The sequence below is a fragment of the Pezoporus occidentalis genome, unplaced genomic scaffold (genome assembly GCF_034315485.1).
Source record: "Pezoporus occidentalis ecotype Australia unplaced genomic scaffold, CSIRO_AGI_Poc_V1 ctg6, whole genome shotgun sequence".
Lineage (NCBI taxonomy): Eukaryota > Metazoa > Chordata > Aves > Psittaciformes > Psittacidae > Pezoporus > Pezoporus occidentalis.
Window position 1 is genome coordinate 44,923 of NW_026915943.1, and position 18,457 is coordinate 63,379.

General features: G+C 49.7%; 1 protein-coding gene across 2 annotated transcripts in view; it reads left to right on the forward strand.

Annotated features, from left to right (window-relative positions):
- Positions 1-18,457, forward strand: part of RAB6A (RAB6A, member RAS oncogene family) — a 54,612-nt gene that overhangs the window by 16,731 nt on the left and 19,424 nt on the right. For both annotated transcript variants that reach the window (XM_062639238.1, XM_062639237.1), the window contains exon 2: positions 13,172-13,230. In XM_062639238.1, coding sequence (XP_062495222.1) covers positions 13,172-13,230 — 59 coding nt within the window. The remainder of the gene's footprint in view (positions 1-13,171; positions 13,231-18,457) is intronic.

The following is an 18,457-nucleotide window of genomic DNA, read 5'->3' on the forward strand; positions in this document are numbered from 1 at the left end:
GTCATAGTTTATTTCCCTTAATTTGAATAGACTTGATCCTCCCTCCTCAGTTGTGAGTGGCTGACTCTTGTTCATTCTTGTCTCTAGGTTAGGGAATGTGGTGGAAAACCCCCAGCTTTTATATGACAGCTTTGCAATGTGCAGCCTAATTCTTTACACACCATACAGCTGTGAGAGTTGTGGAATGGAACCAGAGGAGTGACCCATGTTCAGTGTTCTATTTCTCCATGGCAGTGATGAGCAACTAGAACAAGACTTTTGCACTGTACTCTCATATTTCCCATTTCTGGGGAGGAAAAGTGAAGCAAATCACTGACAAACCCCACAAGAGTTAACAAAGCTGTTTATCAGCATGTGTATTTGTCACTGTTACAAGGCTTGGTGTGTGTACACCTTACCCATACAGTCATAATCAGTCATATTCCAAGGGAGGGGGTCCTGCCCTTCTGCTGTGTGAAGGGGAGACCCCCCCCTGCAGCCCTGATCCAGCTCTGGGGCAGCAGCACAAGAGGGACGTGGAGCTGTTGGAGCGAGGCCAGAGGAGGCCATGGAGATGCTGCGAGGGCTGGAACAGCTCTGCTCTGGAGCCAGGCTGAGAGAGCTGGGCTGGGTGAGCCTGGAGAAGAGAAGGCTCCTGAAGGGGAGACCTGAGAGCAGCTCCAGTGCCTGAAGGGGCTGCAGGAAAGCTGGAGAGGGGCTTGGGACAAGGGCCTGTAGGGCCAGGCCAAGGGGAATGGCTTTAACCTGCCTGAGGGGAGACTGAGCTGAGCTCTTAGGCAGAAGCTCTTCCCTGGGAGGGTGCTGAGGCGCTGGCACAGGGTGCCCAGAGAAGCTGTGGCTGCCCCATCCCTGGCAGTGTTCAAGGCCAGGTTGGACACAGGGGCTTGGAGCAAGCTGCTCTAGTGGAAGGGGTCCCTGGCCATGGCAGGGGTTGGAACTGGATGAGCTTTAAGCTCCCTTCGACCCAAACCAGGCTGAGATTCTATGGTGCTCTTCTACTTTTTCGACTATGCCAGTGCTTATTAGGCTTTACTGAATGGAGGGTTCCTGAATTTAAATCACTTTTGTTGTGTATTTGTCTCCACAAGTTTTCATTGGCTTGAGTGAACCTTTCATGTAACAAACACCAAAGGCAGCCTTGTCCAGCTCATGCGTAGGCTGTGCCTTCTCCTCTGAACTGCTACAGGCACTTAATGCTCAGTCTCATTATGAGGCTTAGTTTATTACTTGTAAATAGAGATGCCAAATTCCACACAAAACTTACTGTATCTTCCTCATACAGTAGAAAGCGTAGTACTAAATAAATTAGGATTGTAATATGTCTAAAAGAAGCAAACAGGCTAACATTGACTTTAAACAAAAGATTTAGACTAGAAAATACCTTTTTTCTGCCTCTTTCTTTTCCCTTTAAATACTGCCAGATTTCATATACCAGTAACAATTCTTTGCTTCTCTTGCTGGTCTTAAAATGCTTGGAGACAGCACAAAATACATGTGTATGGAGCTGAATGCTGAGATCAGTGGCACAGCAGGGCTTTTATCCATCATCCCTCAATATCTTGCTGTCATCAGGGAAACTAAATTACATATTTTCTCAGAGTGTGCCATTTGGATCTGGGTAGAATGGCTGCATGAAAGGTAGATCCTCTGGGAGAATTGTTCCTCTGCTTGTTAGAAGCAATTTCATGTCCATTTTCTGTCCCTAAGGAATGCACATGTGAGGTTGAACACAGGCTTCACGTTCCTCCTGAGTGCAGCACGTGATACTGGGTAGCAAAGGCAAGTGCTGCGGTGTCACGGAGGCTGAGGTGAGCTGAAGCAACATTTGGGGTGTGCTGCTTCAAAGCTGTCAGTGAGGATCATAATGAAGATCAGGATGAGGGTGTTCTGGCAGGTGTTGCACTGAAGGACACCAGGAGACCAGCCTTTTGTGTTCAGGACAGCCAGGCAGGCTCTCCTCTGACCTTGATAATGGAAGCTGTTAGCTTTTATACAATTCAGTTGTGCTCTTGATATTTCAGGCTATGCCTTGTAAGGCTGAGGAGGTTCTCAAATGTGTCCTGTTGGCTGAGAGTTGTCTGTTCCCTCCCTGCTATAGAAATGGTCTGTGAACAAGTGCTTGCAGGGGTCCTAAAATCAAGAGAGGGGCTCAACAGCCAGTTGTGAGGACAGTAGTTTTCATAGAATCCCAGAGTGGTTTGGGTTGAAGGGACCTTAAAGCTCATCCAGTTCCAACCCCTGCCATGAGCAGGGACCCCTTCCACTGGAGCAGCTTGCTCCAAGCCCCTGTGTCCAACCTGGCCTTGAACACTGCCAGGGATGGGGCAGCCACAGCTTCTCTGGGCACCCTGTGCCAGCGCCTCAGCACCCTCCCAGGGAAGAGCTTCTGCCTAAGAGCTCAGCTCAGTCTCCCCTCGGGCAGGTTCAAGCCATTCCCCTTGTCCTGTCCCTAGAGGCCCTTGTCCCAAGCCCCTCTCCAGCTTTCCTGCAGCCCCTTCAGGCACTGGAGCTGCTCTCAGGTCTCCCTTTCAGGAGCCTTCTCTTCTCCAGGCTGCCCCAGCCCAGCTCTCTCAGCCTGGCTCCAGAGCAGAGCTGCTCCAGCCCTCGCAGCATCTCCATGGCCTCCTCTGGCCTCGCTCCAACAGCTTCACGTCCCTCTTGTGCTGCTGCCCCAGAGCTGGACCAGGACTGCAGGGGGGAGGTGTCTGTTGTCTGAAGATCCTTCACTGAGACTTAAGGGGGTGCAAATTTCCTTGATTTCCTGGGGCTGTAACAAATAGAAGTATGGGAGAAGTTTTTTGTGGTAACTATTTTGAACCTGTTAGGAAGATCATGTTGTTATCACATCACATTCACATCACACTCATTTACAGCTTTTCAGCATAGATTTGCAACTGGTTATGTGTAAAGGGGAAAAGCTTGCTTCTTGTTACCTGGATGTTAGAGTTTTTCACAGCAGGAGGTACAGGTATGAAAGGGAAACCCATAATAATTTCTGCCTCCTTGTCATGCAGTGCACACAAATGCAGAGATCATGTAGGACAGGGAGATTGAGCTGAGCTCTTAGGCAGAAGCTCTTCCCTGGGAGGGTGCTGAGGCGCTGGCACAGGGTGCCCAGAGAAGCTGTGGCTGCCCCATCCCTGGCAGTGTTCAAGGCCAGGTTGGACACAGGGGCTTGGAGCAAGCTGCTCTAGTGGAAGGGGTCCCTGCCTGTGGCAGGGGTTGGGACTGGATGAGCTTTAAGCTCCCTTCAACCCAGACCACTCTGGGTTTATGCCCCCTCTTTCTGAGAGGTAAAGCACTGAGTGAGCAGCAAAACCAGTGAATTGCAGGCTTGTTGCATCATTTTTCCCTATCCTTAGTGTTTAAAATGGTGCTCCTGTAAAAATGGACTTGTTTCCTTTGTGTCCCTGTTGTTGTGGCATGTGAAAAGAAGCTGCAGATGATATCAGCCCTCCACATAATAGCTTTATGCGTGCTCAGCTGCTGGGTAGGTGTCATTCCTTGTTATATCACTCTAGTTCACTCCACTCTGTTGCTTCCCTTCCTGCTGTTCTGCACCAGACAGTCATAAATATTCATGTGCACTCCCTCCCCTCCATTTAGGCTCGCAGACCCAGCTTATGGTCTGTTCTAGTTTGTTAAATGCAGGCTTTTTTTACCACTAGAGTGCTGAAGGCTGTCTAGTGAGCTAAAGGGCTGATGTCACCCATTCTGGTTTGGGAAGTGGCTGGAAACTGCTGAGATACTGAGCCTTGCCACCGTTCTGCTTGGAAATTCAGCTCTTGCAGACTTGATGGAAGTTCAGGGCGCTTGATTGTTACATGGGAAAATGAAATGGAAATTTCCTCAGCAGCAAAATTCTGGCTGTGCTGTTTCTTAACTGTAAGAATGAGGGAAACTTGTCTTTGTGCCCTAAGGAAATGCTCAGCTGCAGTGAAACGGACTCAGCTTGACTGGAAAAGGCCAATTTGGATGGAACCTCTAGGGATGGGGCAGCCACAGCTTCTCTGGGCACCCTGTGCCAGTGCCTCAGCACCCTCCCAGGGAAGAGCTTCTGCCTAAGAGCTCAGCTCAGTCTCCCCTTGGGCAGATTAAAGCCATTCCCCTAGTGTGTCCCTACAGGCCCTTGTCCAAAGCCCCCCTCTGGGTTTCCTGCAGCCCCTTTAGGCACTGGAGCTGCTCTAAGGTCTCCCCTTCAGGAGCCTTCTCTTCTCCAGGCTGACCAAACCCATCTCATCACCATGTTGTGTTTCAGCCCTTGCCTTCAGTTCTCTTAACTGGGGCAGTGCTGTTACTGTTCATCTGGAAGGGGGTTAAAAGGGCCCACAATGCAGATGTGTAAGGATGAGACCTCCGGTTGGGAAGGGTGATGCATCTTTTCAACCATGAGGAAGGAAGAGGTGGTAGAGTTAGAGCAAATCCTGCCTGCCCTTACACTGGTCACTTTGAGTGTGTGTTTGCCCATGGTTTTCTGCTCTGATCAGTCCCTCTGCTTTAATTTGGGCAGGAAAAGGAAGAACAGAGATGGGTGTCAGTGCAGGGTGTCATTGATAGCAGCTTGAGCTTGCTTCTTTCTTCATCTTCAGTTGTAAGAAGCGACTGAATGGGGATATTATTTGAAATAACACTCTAAGGGGATAATTGTTCCTTAGGCTTCTGCTTCCTTTCAGTGTGAATCAGGATGAACGCGGTGCTCTGCACATGTAACCTTGTCGATGTCATAGTGCTGGTTTCATGGCTTTTGCATAGTTATAACTGCTGATTTTGATAACCCTGGAGCTATGGAACAGCAGGATACAAACATCACTGTGTGTTTCCCAGATGTGTGCACTGATACAGCTGTGATACAACGTGCAAGGTGTAGGGTGTGTAACCCAGAAGCAGTGAGCAGCCTTACCTACTCTGCTTTGTGGTACAAGCTGATTCCCAAATGGAGAGCTATAGGCTGCCAGAAATCCCTGAGGCCAAACTGATTGATCCAGGACAGTAGCAAACAGTTTTCAATAGTGCTTTTAATTAAAGGAGGGGGGGGAAAAGCTTTGTTGTGGGTGGTGGCCTGAAAAGAAATCTAGGATTGGCAGGGATACATTGGCCTCAAAAGGTCAGCTGCAGTTGTGTGACATTGGTATTGATTGTGTCTGCCTTCCTAGAGTTACTGTTTGAGGTAGGATGCCATAAAACAAACCCAGGCTGGGGAAGACTGGATGGAGCAGCCTGAGGAGCAGGGCTTGGGGGTGTTGGGTGAGGAGAAGCTGCCCATGACCCGGCTTCAGTGTGTGCTTGAGCCCAGAACCCCCCCATGTGCTGGGCTGCACCCCCAGAGCGTGAGCAGCAGCTCAGGGAGGGGATCCTGCCCCTCTGCTGCGCTCTGGGGAGAACCCCCCTGCAGTCATGATCCAGCTCTGGGGCAGCAGCACAAGAGGGACGTACAACACAGGGGGTAAATCATGTTAAAAGAGGATATTGGAAACCTTTTGTTTGCTCAGAAAGGAGCTATTGCTGCTTTGGTGGGATGCAGAACTGCTGCAGCAGCACCAAAGCCTCTTGTATAGGTTTGATAGTGTTAACAGCACAAAACGTTCTTATTCCATGGGATCAATGGGGGCAGTGGTTCCGTTTCAGGCTGGGAGGACATCCCTTAGCCTGCTTAGTCCTGGGTGGCCAAAACCTGCTGGAAAAGGTCTGATCAGTGTGCATTTGATTGCCCTTTGCCATTCAACACGACTTCTTAATTTTAAATACTCCGTAATTGTAGCTGCCAGTAACACTTGTTTGCAGAAGGTTTGGCTGTGGATGGATCTTGAGAAGGTTTATTCTTTGCAGGCTTTCTTCTGACTTTCCCTCAACCTGGAGTTCTCTTCCTGATTTATTGAGGATTTAGGGATGCAAAGAATCCACTCAGGTGGTCCTTTGGGTTGATCTCATCAGGAAAGAAAGGGCAGAATTAAAGAGGTTCGACAGCAGAGCAGAAGTGAGACCAATGGGGAGAAGATGATCTTCAGGGTAAACCAGTTCTTTAGAGGAAGGAGCTGAGACCACATGAACTCTGCTCTCTGTGACCAGACGATGCTCTCTGCAGAGTTCCTTAGCTCTGACTGTGGATAAACTTCATGTTCCTGAGGGTTTGGGTGCTGAATGCAGTCTGCTGGTGCTGTCAGTGTTGTGGGGTAATGAATGAATCCTGTTTCCTGCTTTGGGGGAACCGGGTGAAACTTCCATCACTTGACAGCGAAGAGCAGAGGAGGAATTTTTTCCTTACAGAAGCCACTTTAATCGCTTTAATACAACATTTCTGTTTTAAGAGCTCAGACTGACGTACCTAAAAATACTCTTCTTGGTGACTGGCTCATACAGAGCATTTTGAGTCAAGTAGGAGCATCCTTCTTTTGGGGCTTCTTTTTAAATCAATGTCTAAAAATGGGTTTCAGGCATTCATAATTCAGTTTATTGTTCTTACCAGAGCTTTCTCCTCTTGTTGCCTTGGGTGGGTACTTTCCAGTTTTCACTAGCAAGTTTACTGCTTCTGAGCATTAAGTGTTTTGAGTTTTAGTGACTCTTTAGTTTTAGTGACTTTAGATGCACTCTTGAAGCACCAACAAATCTGAGTGTGGAAGGTGATGAGAAGGTGGTTGTTGGAAGATCTTGGAGCGGTAGCTTTCACCAGGATTCCTCAGGTGGTATTGGGACATCTGGTTTGAGGTGATTGAAAGGGATCTCAAAGCTCATCCAGCTCCAACCCCCTGCCATGGGCAGGGACCCCTTCCACTAGAGCAGCTTGCTCCAAGCCCCTGTGTCCAACCTGCCCTTGAACACTGCCAGGGATGGGGCAGCCACAGCTTCTCTGGGCACCCTGTGCCAGCGCCTCAGCACCCTCCCAGGGAAGAGCTTCTGCCTAAGAGTTCAGCTCAGTCTCCCCTCTGGCAGGTTGAAACCATTCCCTCTGGTCCTATTTTGCCCAAGGACAGGACTTTTGGAGCAACCTGTTCTAATGGAAGGAGTCCCTGCCTGTGCAGGGGGTTGGAACTGGATGAGCTTTAAGGTCCCTTCCATCCCAAACCATTCTAAGATGTGAGTTTCTGGTGTAGAAGAGGCAAACACGTGCCCAAGAAGAGGAAGCGGGCCTGTAAGCCCTGCTCCTCATGCATCATCCAGCAGCAATGGCACAATCCCAATTACTTTCCCTTTGTAGGTCACTGTTGACTGTTTCCTGAGCCCTTTGCAGACTCCGCCTGGCAACAACTGCCCTTCTAATCCCATCTGGCAGGGGGATGATTTGTGTTGTCTAATGGGGCTCTTCCCTCCCTGGCTCTCCTCTGAGGCTCCCCAGTGACTCGTTACAGCACACAGCATGGAGTGCTGCTCGCTGGGCTGCCAGCACCAGGCACTAGCACGTATCCTGCATGTGCTGGCACGGAGGAGATGCTGGTACCCACCATTAATCAATGCCATGAGTGGTGTTTGGCACTGGATATACGAATCTTCAGCGCATGAGGCTCCAGAAGCAGGACAAGGCAGTGTTCAAGAATCAGCTGAACGACCTTGAAATCCCTCCAGTGGCTGCTGTCAGATCAGAGCTGCTGGAACCAGGAGATGTGTGCATTGATTTCAGCTTGCAGATGAATGCTCTTTGTGAAATCAGGGCTAGGCAGTGGCTCAAGGCTTCCAGACAAAGAGGATCGATCAGCTTCACTCAATTAGCTGTTGAAGGCTTTGAAATGGGGCTCTCAGAGTTAATGGCAATTTCCCTGATAGGAACTTCACAAGTTCCCATCTTTTAACTCAATTATGTGTGTTGGGTGCTTTGCTCTTTGCTGCTGCTGATTCAGTTGCCAGTTTAGGAGGATGTTAATCACTGGGCATCTGCTTGTGCTCAGACCTTGCCTCTTAGGAGCTTCCTGGGTTTATATATGAGAACAGCATTTTTCATAGAGTCATGGAATAATGGAAAGGATTGGGTTGAAGGGACCTTAAAGCTCCTCCAGCTCCAACCCCTGCCATGAGCAGGGACCCCTTCCACTGGAGCAGCTTGCTCCAAGCCCCTGTGTCCAACCTGGCCTTGAACACTGCCAGGGATGGGGCAGCCACAGCTTCTCTGGGCACCCTGTGCCAGCGCCTCAGCACCCTCCCAGGGAAGAGCTTCTGCCTAAGAGCTCAGCTCAGTCTCCCCTCGGGCAGGTTCAAGCCATTCCCCTTGGCCTGGCCCTACAGGCCCTTGTCCCAAGCCCCTCTCCAGCTTTCCTGCATCCCCTTTAGGCACTGGAGCTGCTCTCAGGTCTCCCCTTCAGGAGCCTTCTCTTCTCCAGGCTGCCCCAGCCCAGCTCTCTCAGCCTGGCTCCAGAGCAGAGCTGCTCCAGCCCTCGCAGCAGCTCCATGGCCTCCTCTGGCCTCGCTCCAACAGCTCCACGTCCCTCTTGTGCTGCTGCCCCAGAGCTGGACACTGAACTTCATCCTGTCCCATAACGTATGAAAACGTCATGGCTTATCCCAGTTAATGTGGGTGAATGCTTCCACCTCTTCTCTTGTACAGCAAAACCCTTCTCTTTCTGCTCTTCCCCAGAAACCTCTCCAGAAGAGAGCATCAGGCAGGCTCTGCAGTGTGTATTAATGGGAGCTGGTCGGGTTTGGTGGTTCCCTGTGGGAGCCACCAGTGATCTGTGTGTCCAGAAGAACTTCCAACCCTGATGTTCAGGTGCAGCCCTGGAACAAAAGGGGGTTTTGGTTAATCTCTTCTTCACTTCCCTCTGCTTCAGAAAACTCTTGGATGCCTTTGCACGTAAATTGCAGCAATGGAATGACATCTGACAGCTCTGCGTTCCAAGGGAGGGAGGAGCATCCACTGCCCAGCTTAATAGGTTATTCCAGAGTTTAATTACCCCGGTGCTAAGGTTGCATGCCTTTTCTGCTAGGGCTTTGTTTGGACTTAGATTTTAGCTGATAGATCTTGAGCTACAGAAAGAGGCTGAGACCACTTTTCCTTATTACAAGGTCACTTCTCTGCTGTCCATCACCTTTCAGTAGTTCTGGGTGGACTCTGCAAACTGCCTTTCTCCTGCCAAAAAGCTCCTGAATTGGTTGAGGGTTTTCTTCCTCCGCTGTTGCCCTGGTCAGGGCTGGAGAAAACCCCATCCACAGCATTTCCTCCCCCACCTTTAGTCTCTAAGGATAATAGTGACTTTTCTTTTCCCAGTGGAATACCAGAAATATTTCAGGCTAAAGGATGCTGTTCAGATTCATGGAATCAACCAGGTTGGAAAAGCCCTTTAAGCTCATCCAGTCCAACCTTCACCCCAGCACTGCCAAGGCCACCACTGCCCCATGGCACTGAGGCCTCGTCTCCATGGGGTGTGAGCACTTGCAGGGCCGGTGCCTGCAGCCCTGCCCTGGGCAGCCTGTTCCAATGCCTGAGCACCCTCTGGGGCAGGAATTGGTCCTCAGTTCCATCTAAACCTGCCCTGGTGCAGCTTGAGGCCGGTTCCTCTTGTCCCATCCCTTGTTCCTTGGGAGCAGAGCCCAGCCCCTCCTGGCTCCATCCTCCTCTCAGGCACTTGTAGGCAGCCATCAGGTCCCCCCCTGAGCCTTCTCTTCTCCACACTGAACCCCCCAGCTCCCTCAGCCCTTCCCCATCACACTTGGGCTCCAGGCCCTGCACCAGCTCTGCTGCCCTTCTCTGGCCCTGCTCCAGCACCTCAATGTCTCTCTTGCAGTGAGGGGCCCAGAGCTGAACACAGGATCCGAGGTGCAGCCTCAGCAGTGCCCAGTACATAGGGAGAATGCTGCTGCAGCCCTGGCTGATGCTGCCCTGGACACATTTGTGTGGGGAGGTTTTTCTAAGAGATTGAATTAACTCACTGGATTAAAACCCAGCACCTGCTTAATGAAAGAAGGCTGAAATCTCAACTTGATCTGCTTCCTTTGGTTATAACACCCGAATTGCTCACCCACTTGTGTGCAGTCTGTGTTATAAGCAGGCAGTTGTTCTTGCCTTTGTATTACCTTGTGCTGCTGTTCCCTGCAGAGCCTCATTTTCCTCTTGAGGTCACTAATGCGTTTCTTCAGATTAGTTTGAATTCTGATTCTGTCCTCGAAGCTGCTTGAAATCGCTCATAAAATAATATATTATTTGGATTCGATAGAAATAACAGCCAACAACATGGGCTAGACCACGTGTGACAGAGCGGGATTCAAACTCTCCTGCAGAACCACGGTCAATAAATTGGTCCTTTTATTGGCAATGTTCTTTATTCTTATTTTTATGGCCCCCAACACAAGAGGGATGTGGAGCTGTTGGAGCGAGGCCAGAGGAGGCCATGGAGATGCTGTGAGGGCTGGAGCAGCTCTGCTCTGGAGCCAGGCTGAGAGAGCTGGGCTGGGTGAGCCTGGAGAAGAGAAGGCTCCTGAAGGGGAGACCTGAGAGCAGCTCCAGTGCCTGAAGGGGCTGCAGGAAAGCTGGAGAGGGGCTTGGGACAAGGGCCTGTAGGGCCAGGCCAAGGGGAATGGCTTTAACCTGCCCGAGGGGAGACTGAGCTGAGCTCTTAGGCGCAAGTTAGCTTTAAGGGCCATTCCAACCCAAACCAGGCTGGGGTTCTATGTTTTTATCCATTTTTAAAGCCATTCACAGGGGGTATTAACACTCCTTTAGCGTGTTCTGGATAAAATCTAATGTGGAAATAAAACTCTCAGGGGTTTATGGGCTGAAATCTAAAGGGAAGTGGTGATTTGTGGCTCAGTAGCTGTGCCCTGTGGCTCTGCTAAGGGAGGGGGAAAGGAATAGCCGTTTCTTTCTGCAGGTTGCTATGTTCCAGCTCCATGATGTTGTGTCTCTCCCTAAGGGTTTATGCTTACTGGGAATTCAGTTTGTTACTGTTAGGTCTGTCACAGAATCATGCTCCCAGACTCATTTGGGTTGCAAGGGACCTTAAAGCTCATCCACTTCCAACCCCTACCATGGGCAGGGACCCCTTCCACTAGAGCAGCTTGCTCCAAGCTCCTGTGTCCAACCTGGCCTTGAGCACTGCCAGGGATGGGGCAGCCACAGCTTCTCTGGGCACCCTGTGCCAGCGCCTCAGCACCCTCACAGGGAAGAGCTTCTGCCTAAGAGCTCATAATAATGTCACAGGTACAGTTACCCTGTGTCAGTACTCAGTGTGCTCACACAGTGATGTGTGCAGCCCTTCAGCTGTGACCAGGCCAGGGGCTTGTTCTGTGCTGCTCTGTGAGTGAAATGTGATCAATTCATCATCCATAGATGACTTTGTGTGATTTCATTCCCAAGTGAAGCTCCAAGCAGGGCTTACATCAGCAATGCTTCCACAGGAGAGCAGGCATCTGCATCCCCATCACTTCAGTGTGCAACAGATGGTACATGAATCCTAAGGTGATTCATCCAGCTATTTTTTGTAGGGATGGGGATCATTGCTGCCATTGCAGGCTGGGTGGTGTGTGCGTGGAGGCTGGGAGAGGTGAGATGGTCTATGTAAGCTCTTAAGAATGGCTCTTTTAAAGAGGGGACTATTTAAATCCTGGAACCCACTGGCCAAGGTGTCTTTTTATGTAATCTCAACCTGTGAATGTTTCAAGAGGACATTCTTTGTCTTTTCCTTTGAATTATTTCCTTAGTAGGAATTGTGGCTTTTACTTCTGCCAGGGTTTATAAGGCAAGAGGTGTTTTAAAGGAGAAATGGTGGTGCTTCAGTAGCCATGGTGGAATTAAACCTGTAAGTAGTTGGTATTAATGCAGACTTGAGCTGGTGCCTGTTGACAGATGATGTAAAGAAAACCTTGGTCTGTTTGGAGAAGAAATGTCATAGAGCTGAAACACATTGGGGCACTCTCCAAATGGTGTTTAAAGCAGGTATTTAAATATAAGCAAGTAGCACCTTATTTCCCCCCTCTTCCTGTGAAGTGAGTGCAGGTCAGGCAGGGAAGCTCCAGGAGTATGGTATAGGTTAACTGAAGGGACTCCAGGAAAGCTGGAGAGGGGCTTTGGGCAAGGGCCTGTAGGGCCAGGCCAAGGGGAATGGCTTGAACCTGCCCGAGGGGAGACTGAGCTGAGCTCTTAGGCAGAAGCTCTTCCCTGTGAGGGTGCTGAGGCGCTGGCACAGGGTGCCCAGAGAAGCTGTGGCTGCCCCATCCCTGGCAGTGTTCAAGGCCAGGTTGGACACAGGGGCTTGGAGCAAGCTGCTCTAGTGGAAGGTGTCCCTGGCCATGGCAGGGGTTGGAGCTGGAGGAGCTTTATAATGTCCTTTTCAACCCAAACCCTTCTGTGATGCATTCAGTTTACGTGGATCTCGATTGTGAAATGAGGGTTTTGCGGTGGTTCAAGGTAGTTTGAGATTCAAGCTGCCCACCCGGCTGCATCACAGCTCCACAGGAGCTGCAGCATCCCAAATGGCTGCAGGAAAGAGGCTTCTCTGGTGTCTCAGCGACTGTCAGCTTTGTCTGCACATGCTGCAGTGACACCTTCTGATTGCAGCACAAGTGACTCCCTCACTGAATGTAGAGCCACAAGCTGCAGCCAGCACCAGGGTGGGTAAGGGTGTTTTTGACAGCGTATGAACCAGCTTGCAGGTCCATATACGTTCCAGTGAATTCCTTGTCAAAGGAAAGGTGAAGTTAATGGAGTGACAGGGACCAGAGGAATGATGGACAGATGGTAAACAAGCCTCTTCCCAACGATGCTCTTCAATCTTGTGACACTACAGCAGGGACTGCCACTTGTGTGACAGATACAGACAGTGTGACATTGAGGAGATGCACAGAGGTGTATTTTAAAGCTGCCTTGGTTTAGGAGCCAGAGCTGTCTCGTTGTAGGGGTTCTCAGACCTATTGCATCCATTCATTGATGGAATTAATGGAAAATGGCAAATAACTTGTTTGAAACTGGAACTATCAAATTATTTCCATTTTCAACTTGAATCATGAATGTTTGAGGGTAAAACTGATGCTCAGGAATGATGCAGGAGCCAACCTTCAGATAAAAATACGCTTAACAGGGTCTTCACATCTGTGAAGTCCAAGAACTGCTATTTTGCTTGTAGGAAGTTAGATTTCACAGTGTGCATCTGATGGACACAAAGTAAAATTCCTCCTGAAACTATTTTTAAATCACTTGCTTCAAACTTGCATTGAAATTGTTCCTTGAATCTGTGTCTTTTCTTTCTTCTTTCAGTGGGGAAGACTTCCTTGATCACCAGGTTCATGTATGACAGCTTCGACAACACCTACCAGGTAAATTGATCTATGTTATTGCCTTCTCTAATGCCCCTCTGTTGCCGTGTCTTCCACTGAAGGAAGAATCCATTTGCTTGAAGTGGAAAAGAGTTGGTACACTGACCAAATTCTTCACTGTAAAAGTCTTTTAACTTCATATTTTAACCTGTCAGAACAGCATCTTGCTGTTGGATGCTGCTCATCTGCTGTGGTTTGAAAGCACAGGCTCTTAGTTACAGCCAGGTAATAGGAGTTGTTAAGTCTTTCAGGGGTGTTTTCTTTCACCCTTTGCCACCAGACCATCACAGATCTAATGTCTCTGTGGGGAAGATGTAACAGGTACCCAGCTCCTTTGGAAACAGAATCAGGCTGAGCTGCAAGAGGTTCTTCAGTGGGTGAACAAGGCCTTCCGGAGCAGAAAGCAGTGGACTGTGAGCCTGGGTGTGCTTTAGGAGCTCTTTAGTATCTTTAGGATATTTTTGCTGGCTGATGGAACAAAGACCACAGACCTGGTGGTTGTGTACGTCCCCATCTTGTGGCTGCTTATTTATTGTTTATTATTGAAACCAGATTGGGTTGGCAAGCTTGGGGCTGAAGCAGTGGTTGTCTTTTATTCCACTTGGCCCTGTAGCCCCCTCACTGCTTTGTGCTTGGTGACAAGTCGTAGAATCATAGAATCACAGAGTGGTTTGGGTTGAAGGGAGCTTAAAGTTCATCCAGCTCCAACCCCTGCCACGGGCAGGGACCCCTTCCACTGGAGCAGCTTGCTTCAAGCCCCTGTGTCCAACCTGCCCTTGAACACTGCCAGGGATGGGGCAGCCACAGCTTCTCTGGGCACCCTGTGCCAGCGCCTCAGCACCCTCCCAGGGAAGAGCTTCTGCCTAAGAGCTCAGCTCAGTCTCCCCTCGGGCAGGTTCAAGCCATTCCCCTTGGCCTGGCCCTACAGGCCCTTGTCCCAAGCCCCTCTCCAAGTTTCTTGTTTCCAGCAGCCCCACGTCCCTCTTGTGTTGTTGCCCAGAGCTGGACACAGGACTGCGGCGGGGGTCTCAGGATTCCATGGAGGGGGATCACTCCTGGTAAATGACACACCACCAAGGGCACAACTTTATTCCTGGTGTTTGGTTTCCTTGGCTCAGGTCTTGTTTGATTCACAAATGCCACTTTCATAAAAAGAGCTTATTGATAAGCTACAGGGGTAAGAGCCAAATTCCTCTTATGCAGCAGCAGCAAAAGAAAACTAACGCACAGCAGAGGTTTTAATAAACTGCAGCTTGTGATTTATACACCCTGAACCCAAATAACCTGCTGCAAATTGGAGGTGGGGGCAGCTTTCAGAAAACAGACCTTCAAAATTCATCAGAAGTGTCCCGAGAGAGCAAATCACCCATCAGCTAACCTACAGCTACAGCTGACACGTCCATGGTTTGATGGACATTGGCAGTCAAGCACTTGGCTTTGAGGGGTCTCTAAATGATGCTGAACGTGGAGAAATTTGTGTTCTGTTTGACACTAACAGCTGCTCTGGTTTGGAGCTTTTGGGCTCATCCTTTCTACCAGCCTACAGCCAAACAGGACCTATCAGCTCAGTAATGACTTCAGTCAAATAGAGGTCTTTGGGTGAGTGGCACTGTAAGCAGTACATTAGCACCCAAACTAGGCTTGCGTCAGTGATAGTTAAATTGGAGCTATCTTACAAGCCCTTAAGACTTCTTCCTGATTCACACATTCATTTTGGAATCATTATGTATATTATGTCAGACCAGCTTCCCATGGAGAAAACTGAATTATCATCAAGTACAGAGGGTCAGACCTCTTCAAGAAACAACTAGGATGTAAATCCATAGAGAAAAGGAGCAGACCTGAAATTAAAATACTGATGGGGGAAAAAAAAACCCAGATGAACTAAAAGAGCTGCTTCTCTGTCCATGTGATTACAGTGGGGAGGATTTGAAAGGATGTTTGCTCCCTTGGGAGCAATGATGTGTTCTTCAGCCCTCCTACACCACAGCAGCCTTGCTTCTCCTGTGGTTGAGTGAAAACTACATCTCATTGAACCCAACTCACCTGGCAGAGCAGTGAGGAGGTACTGAAGAGACAGTAACTCATGAAGGGGTGAAGAGATTTAAACAAGATACCTGCACCCAAGTAACAGAGCAGTCACAGTGTTATTCTTACCTTTTCCCATTCCCTCCTCCTCCCACCTCCCTAAAAAACCCTTCACATTCATCAGGGAACAGATTTTTCTCCCCTTGGTGGATTCAGAACGTTACCAACTGTAACCAAGTCATGAAACGTGTTCTGCTTGGAGCAGACACACTTGATGAAACCCAAGTACTTTTATAGCCTGGCACCTTCTCCAGCTCAACCTGAATTCTGGGTGTGGGCAGTGACTGATCTCCTAGGATGTAGTAAAGTTACCTTGGGCCAGCTTGAACTGAGGTCAAGGGAGGGGATCCTGCCCCTCTACTGCGTGAAGGGGAGACCCCCCTGCAGCCCTGATCCAGCTCTGGGGCAGCAGCACAAGAGGGACGTGGAGCTGTTGGAGCGAGGCCAGAGGAGGCCATGGAGCTGCTGCGAGGGCTGGAGCAGCTCTGCTCTGGAGCCAGGCTGAGAGAGCTGGGCTGGGTGAGCCTGGAGAAGAGAAGGCTCCTGAAGGGGAGACCTGAGAGCAGCTCCAGTGCCTAAAGGGGCTGCAGGAAACCCAGAGAGGGACTTGGGACAAGGGCCCTTCAACCCAAGCCAGTCTGTGATTCTGTGAAAACAGGGTAACAGCAATTGCTTACCAGCTTTGTGAGGACAGGTGGATTAAGAAGTCTTCTCATACATGGCCCCATTCACAGTGTTGTCTTCTGAAGCTTTCTTTCTTTCCTTGTACTCTTTAAACTCGTGACTGGGACTTAGTGCCTTGCATCAGTTTCAGAGTGTGCTGAGTTCCTGCTTGTTCCCTATGGTGCACAGCATTCCACAAGCAGGTTAAACCTGCCTGCACCTCACTGATGGTAATTAGCTTAGCCTAATGTCCATGTGTTTTCCCCATCAGTGAGTAGGCTTTTCCACTGCTCATACTTTGCACAGCTCTTTACAACTGATGTGTAAAGATCCCCCAAGTTTTTTTGCTCCTTCTGTCAGCATTGTTACAAAATGCCTCTTTCAGTTGGTTCTTAGTGAGTGTCTGGGATATATCAAGTGCTTGAAGCCACTCCTTGATAGTGCATTTCCTCTGTGTTGTGGGCAGAATGATAAAGTGAACAAACACAGTTGGCTCTAAGTTATTCCATGTACATCTTAAAGCTTGTGAGGCTTTAGGTGAAGAGCCATTTCACAGCTTGAGTGTAACCAACCTGCTCTATGTTCTTCTCAGTGCAGCTAGCACAAATATTTTCCATTCCCAGACCTAAAACAGGGTTTGTGCTTGGCCTTTCTGTTGCATTTCCCATGCTGTGAGCATCCCAAGTGCAGGAATCTGGCTGACTTGACACCTTTCTGCATGGCATTTACATGTCCTCCAGGCATACAGAGACTTCAGAGCTGCTGTTGCCGTGCAGCTGTGTGGGAGGGATGGCACAAAGTACAGGCTGAGGCAGGTTTGGGGCTCTGCAGCTGATGTTCCAACTCCTGTGGAGAGCAGAGGAAGTCTGAGCTCCAGCAGTTTGTCAGCCAGAATGAGATCCTGACGTGTGTGTGTGGTGTGGGATCCTGGGGGTTTTGTAGGCTTTCTTCTGTGAACTGAAATCAGAGAGACACAAGGGAGGATAGAAGCGTTTCTGAGGCAATCTTCCGAGGAGAATCCACTGCCAAAACAATGTAAAACAAAAGCAGAAGGGAAGCATGTTGTTGGATTGGTCTTTTGAGGGTTCTCGTATCTGCCTTGCAGTTTCGGTGTTGTAGAGACATGGAATGGTTTGTGTTGGGGGGGAACTTAAAGCTCCTCCAGCTCCAACCCGTGCCACAGGCAGGGACCCCTTCCACTGGAGCAGCTTGCTCCAAGCCCCTGTGTCCAAGCTGGCCTTGAACACTGCCAGGGATGGGGCAGCCACAGCTTCTCTGGGCACCCTGTGCCAGCGCCTCAGCACCCTCACAGGGAAGAGCTTCTGCCTAAGAGCTCAGCTCAGTCTCCCCTCGGGCAGGTTCAAGCCATTCCCCTTGTCCTGGCCCTACAGGCCCTTGTCCCAAGCCCCTCTCCAGCTTTCCTGCAGCCCCTTCAGGCACTGGAGCTGCTCTCAGGTCTCCCCTTCACGCAGCAGAGGGGCAGGATCCCCTCCCTGAGCTGCTGCTCACGCTCCCCTCACACAGCAGAGGGGCAGGGGGTGCAGCCCAGCACACGGGGGGGGTTCTGGGCTCAAGCGCACACTGAAGCCGGGTCATGGGGAGCTTCTCCTCACCCAGCACCCCAAGTCCTTCTCCTCAGGCTGCTCCATCCAGTCTCCCCGAGCCCATGTCTCTGCTGTATCATCTCTCTGAACCAATAATGTCAAAGTTCTTGATGATAGATGAAAAGTCACCGGATCTTGGGGAATAAAGCACTGTTTGTTTTCCCTCTGTGCATCTCTGGTCCAAATCTGCTATCCTGATCCCGCCAGGAAGGTTTGTTTTCTGTTATATTATATATAGTTAAAGGGAAATTAACTTTGGATTGTTCAGTTCTGCTTTTTTTTTTCCTTGTTATTCATTTGCAGCTGGTTCTCCTGCAGTGCTCATGAGCTGCCTGGCTTTAGTTTTTATTCCTACCACGTAAAATATCTGGCAGAATGCAGGGAATTAGTTATGGGGATCTATAGTGAGGACATGACAGCATCTGACAATATGGAGTATATACAATAGAGTTTCCATTAGAAGTACCTCCAGTGTGGGAGAACTGGGAGGAGGTTCCATCAGGCTTCTTTGCTCTAGCTTAGATATTCCTCTTACCTGTGTGTTTGCTTGATTTTCCTTTTTCAATCCATTTGGAATGTTTTCCAGGCTCTGAGCAGCAGAACTCCTTGAGGTGCTCAGTGTCCTCTTGAAGCCAGGGCAGCAGTGGAGCCTCTACAGGTCACCTTGGGGTATCCCTGCTACAGATGAAACCTGGAGGTTCATCCTACAGGGTCACCCTCACTGCAGCCTGGAGAACTGGAGTGAAGATCATGTATTTAAGAGGCAGCTCTTGATAGGGTTTACTTGTGCTTTGATGCTTCTCTTAAACACATACAAGGATGCTCCCACTAGTGTCCAGAAACTTGGATGCAGTTGTGCTGCAGTGAGCTTT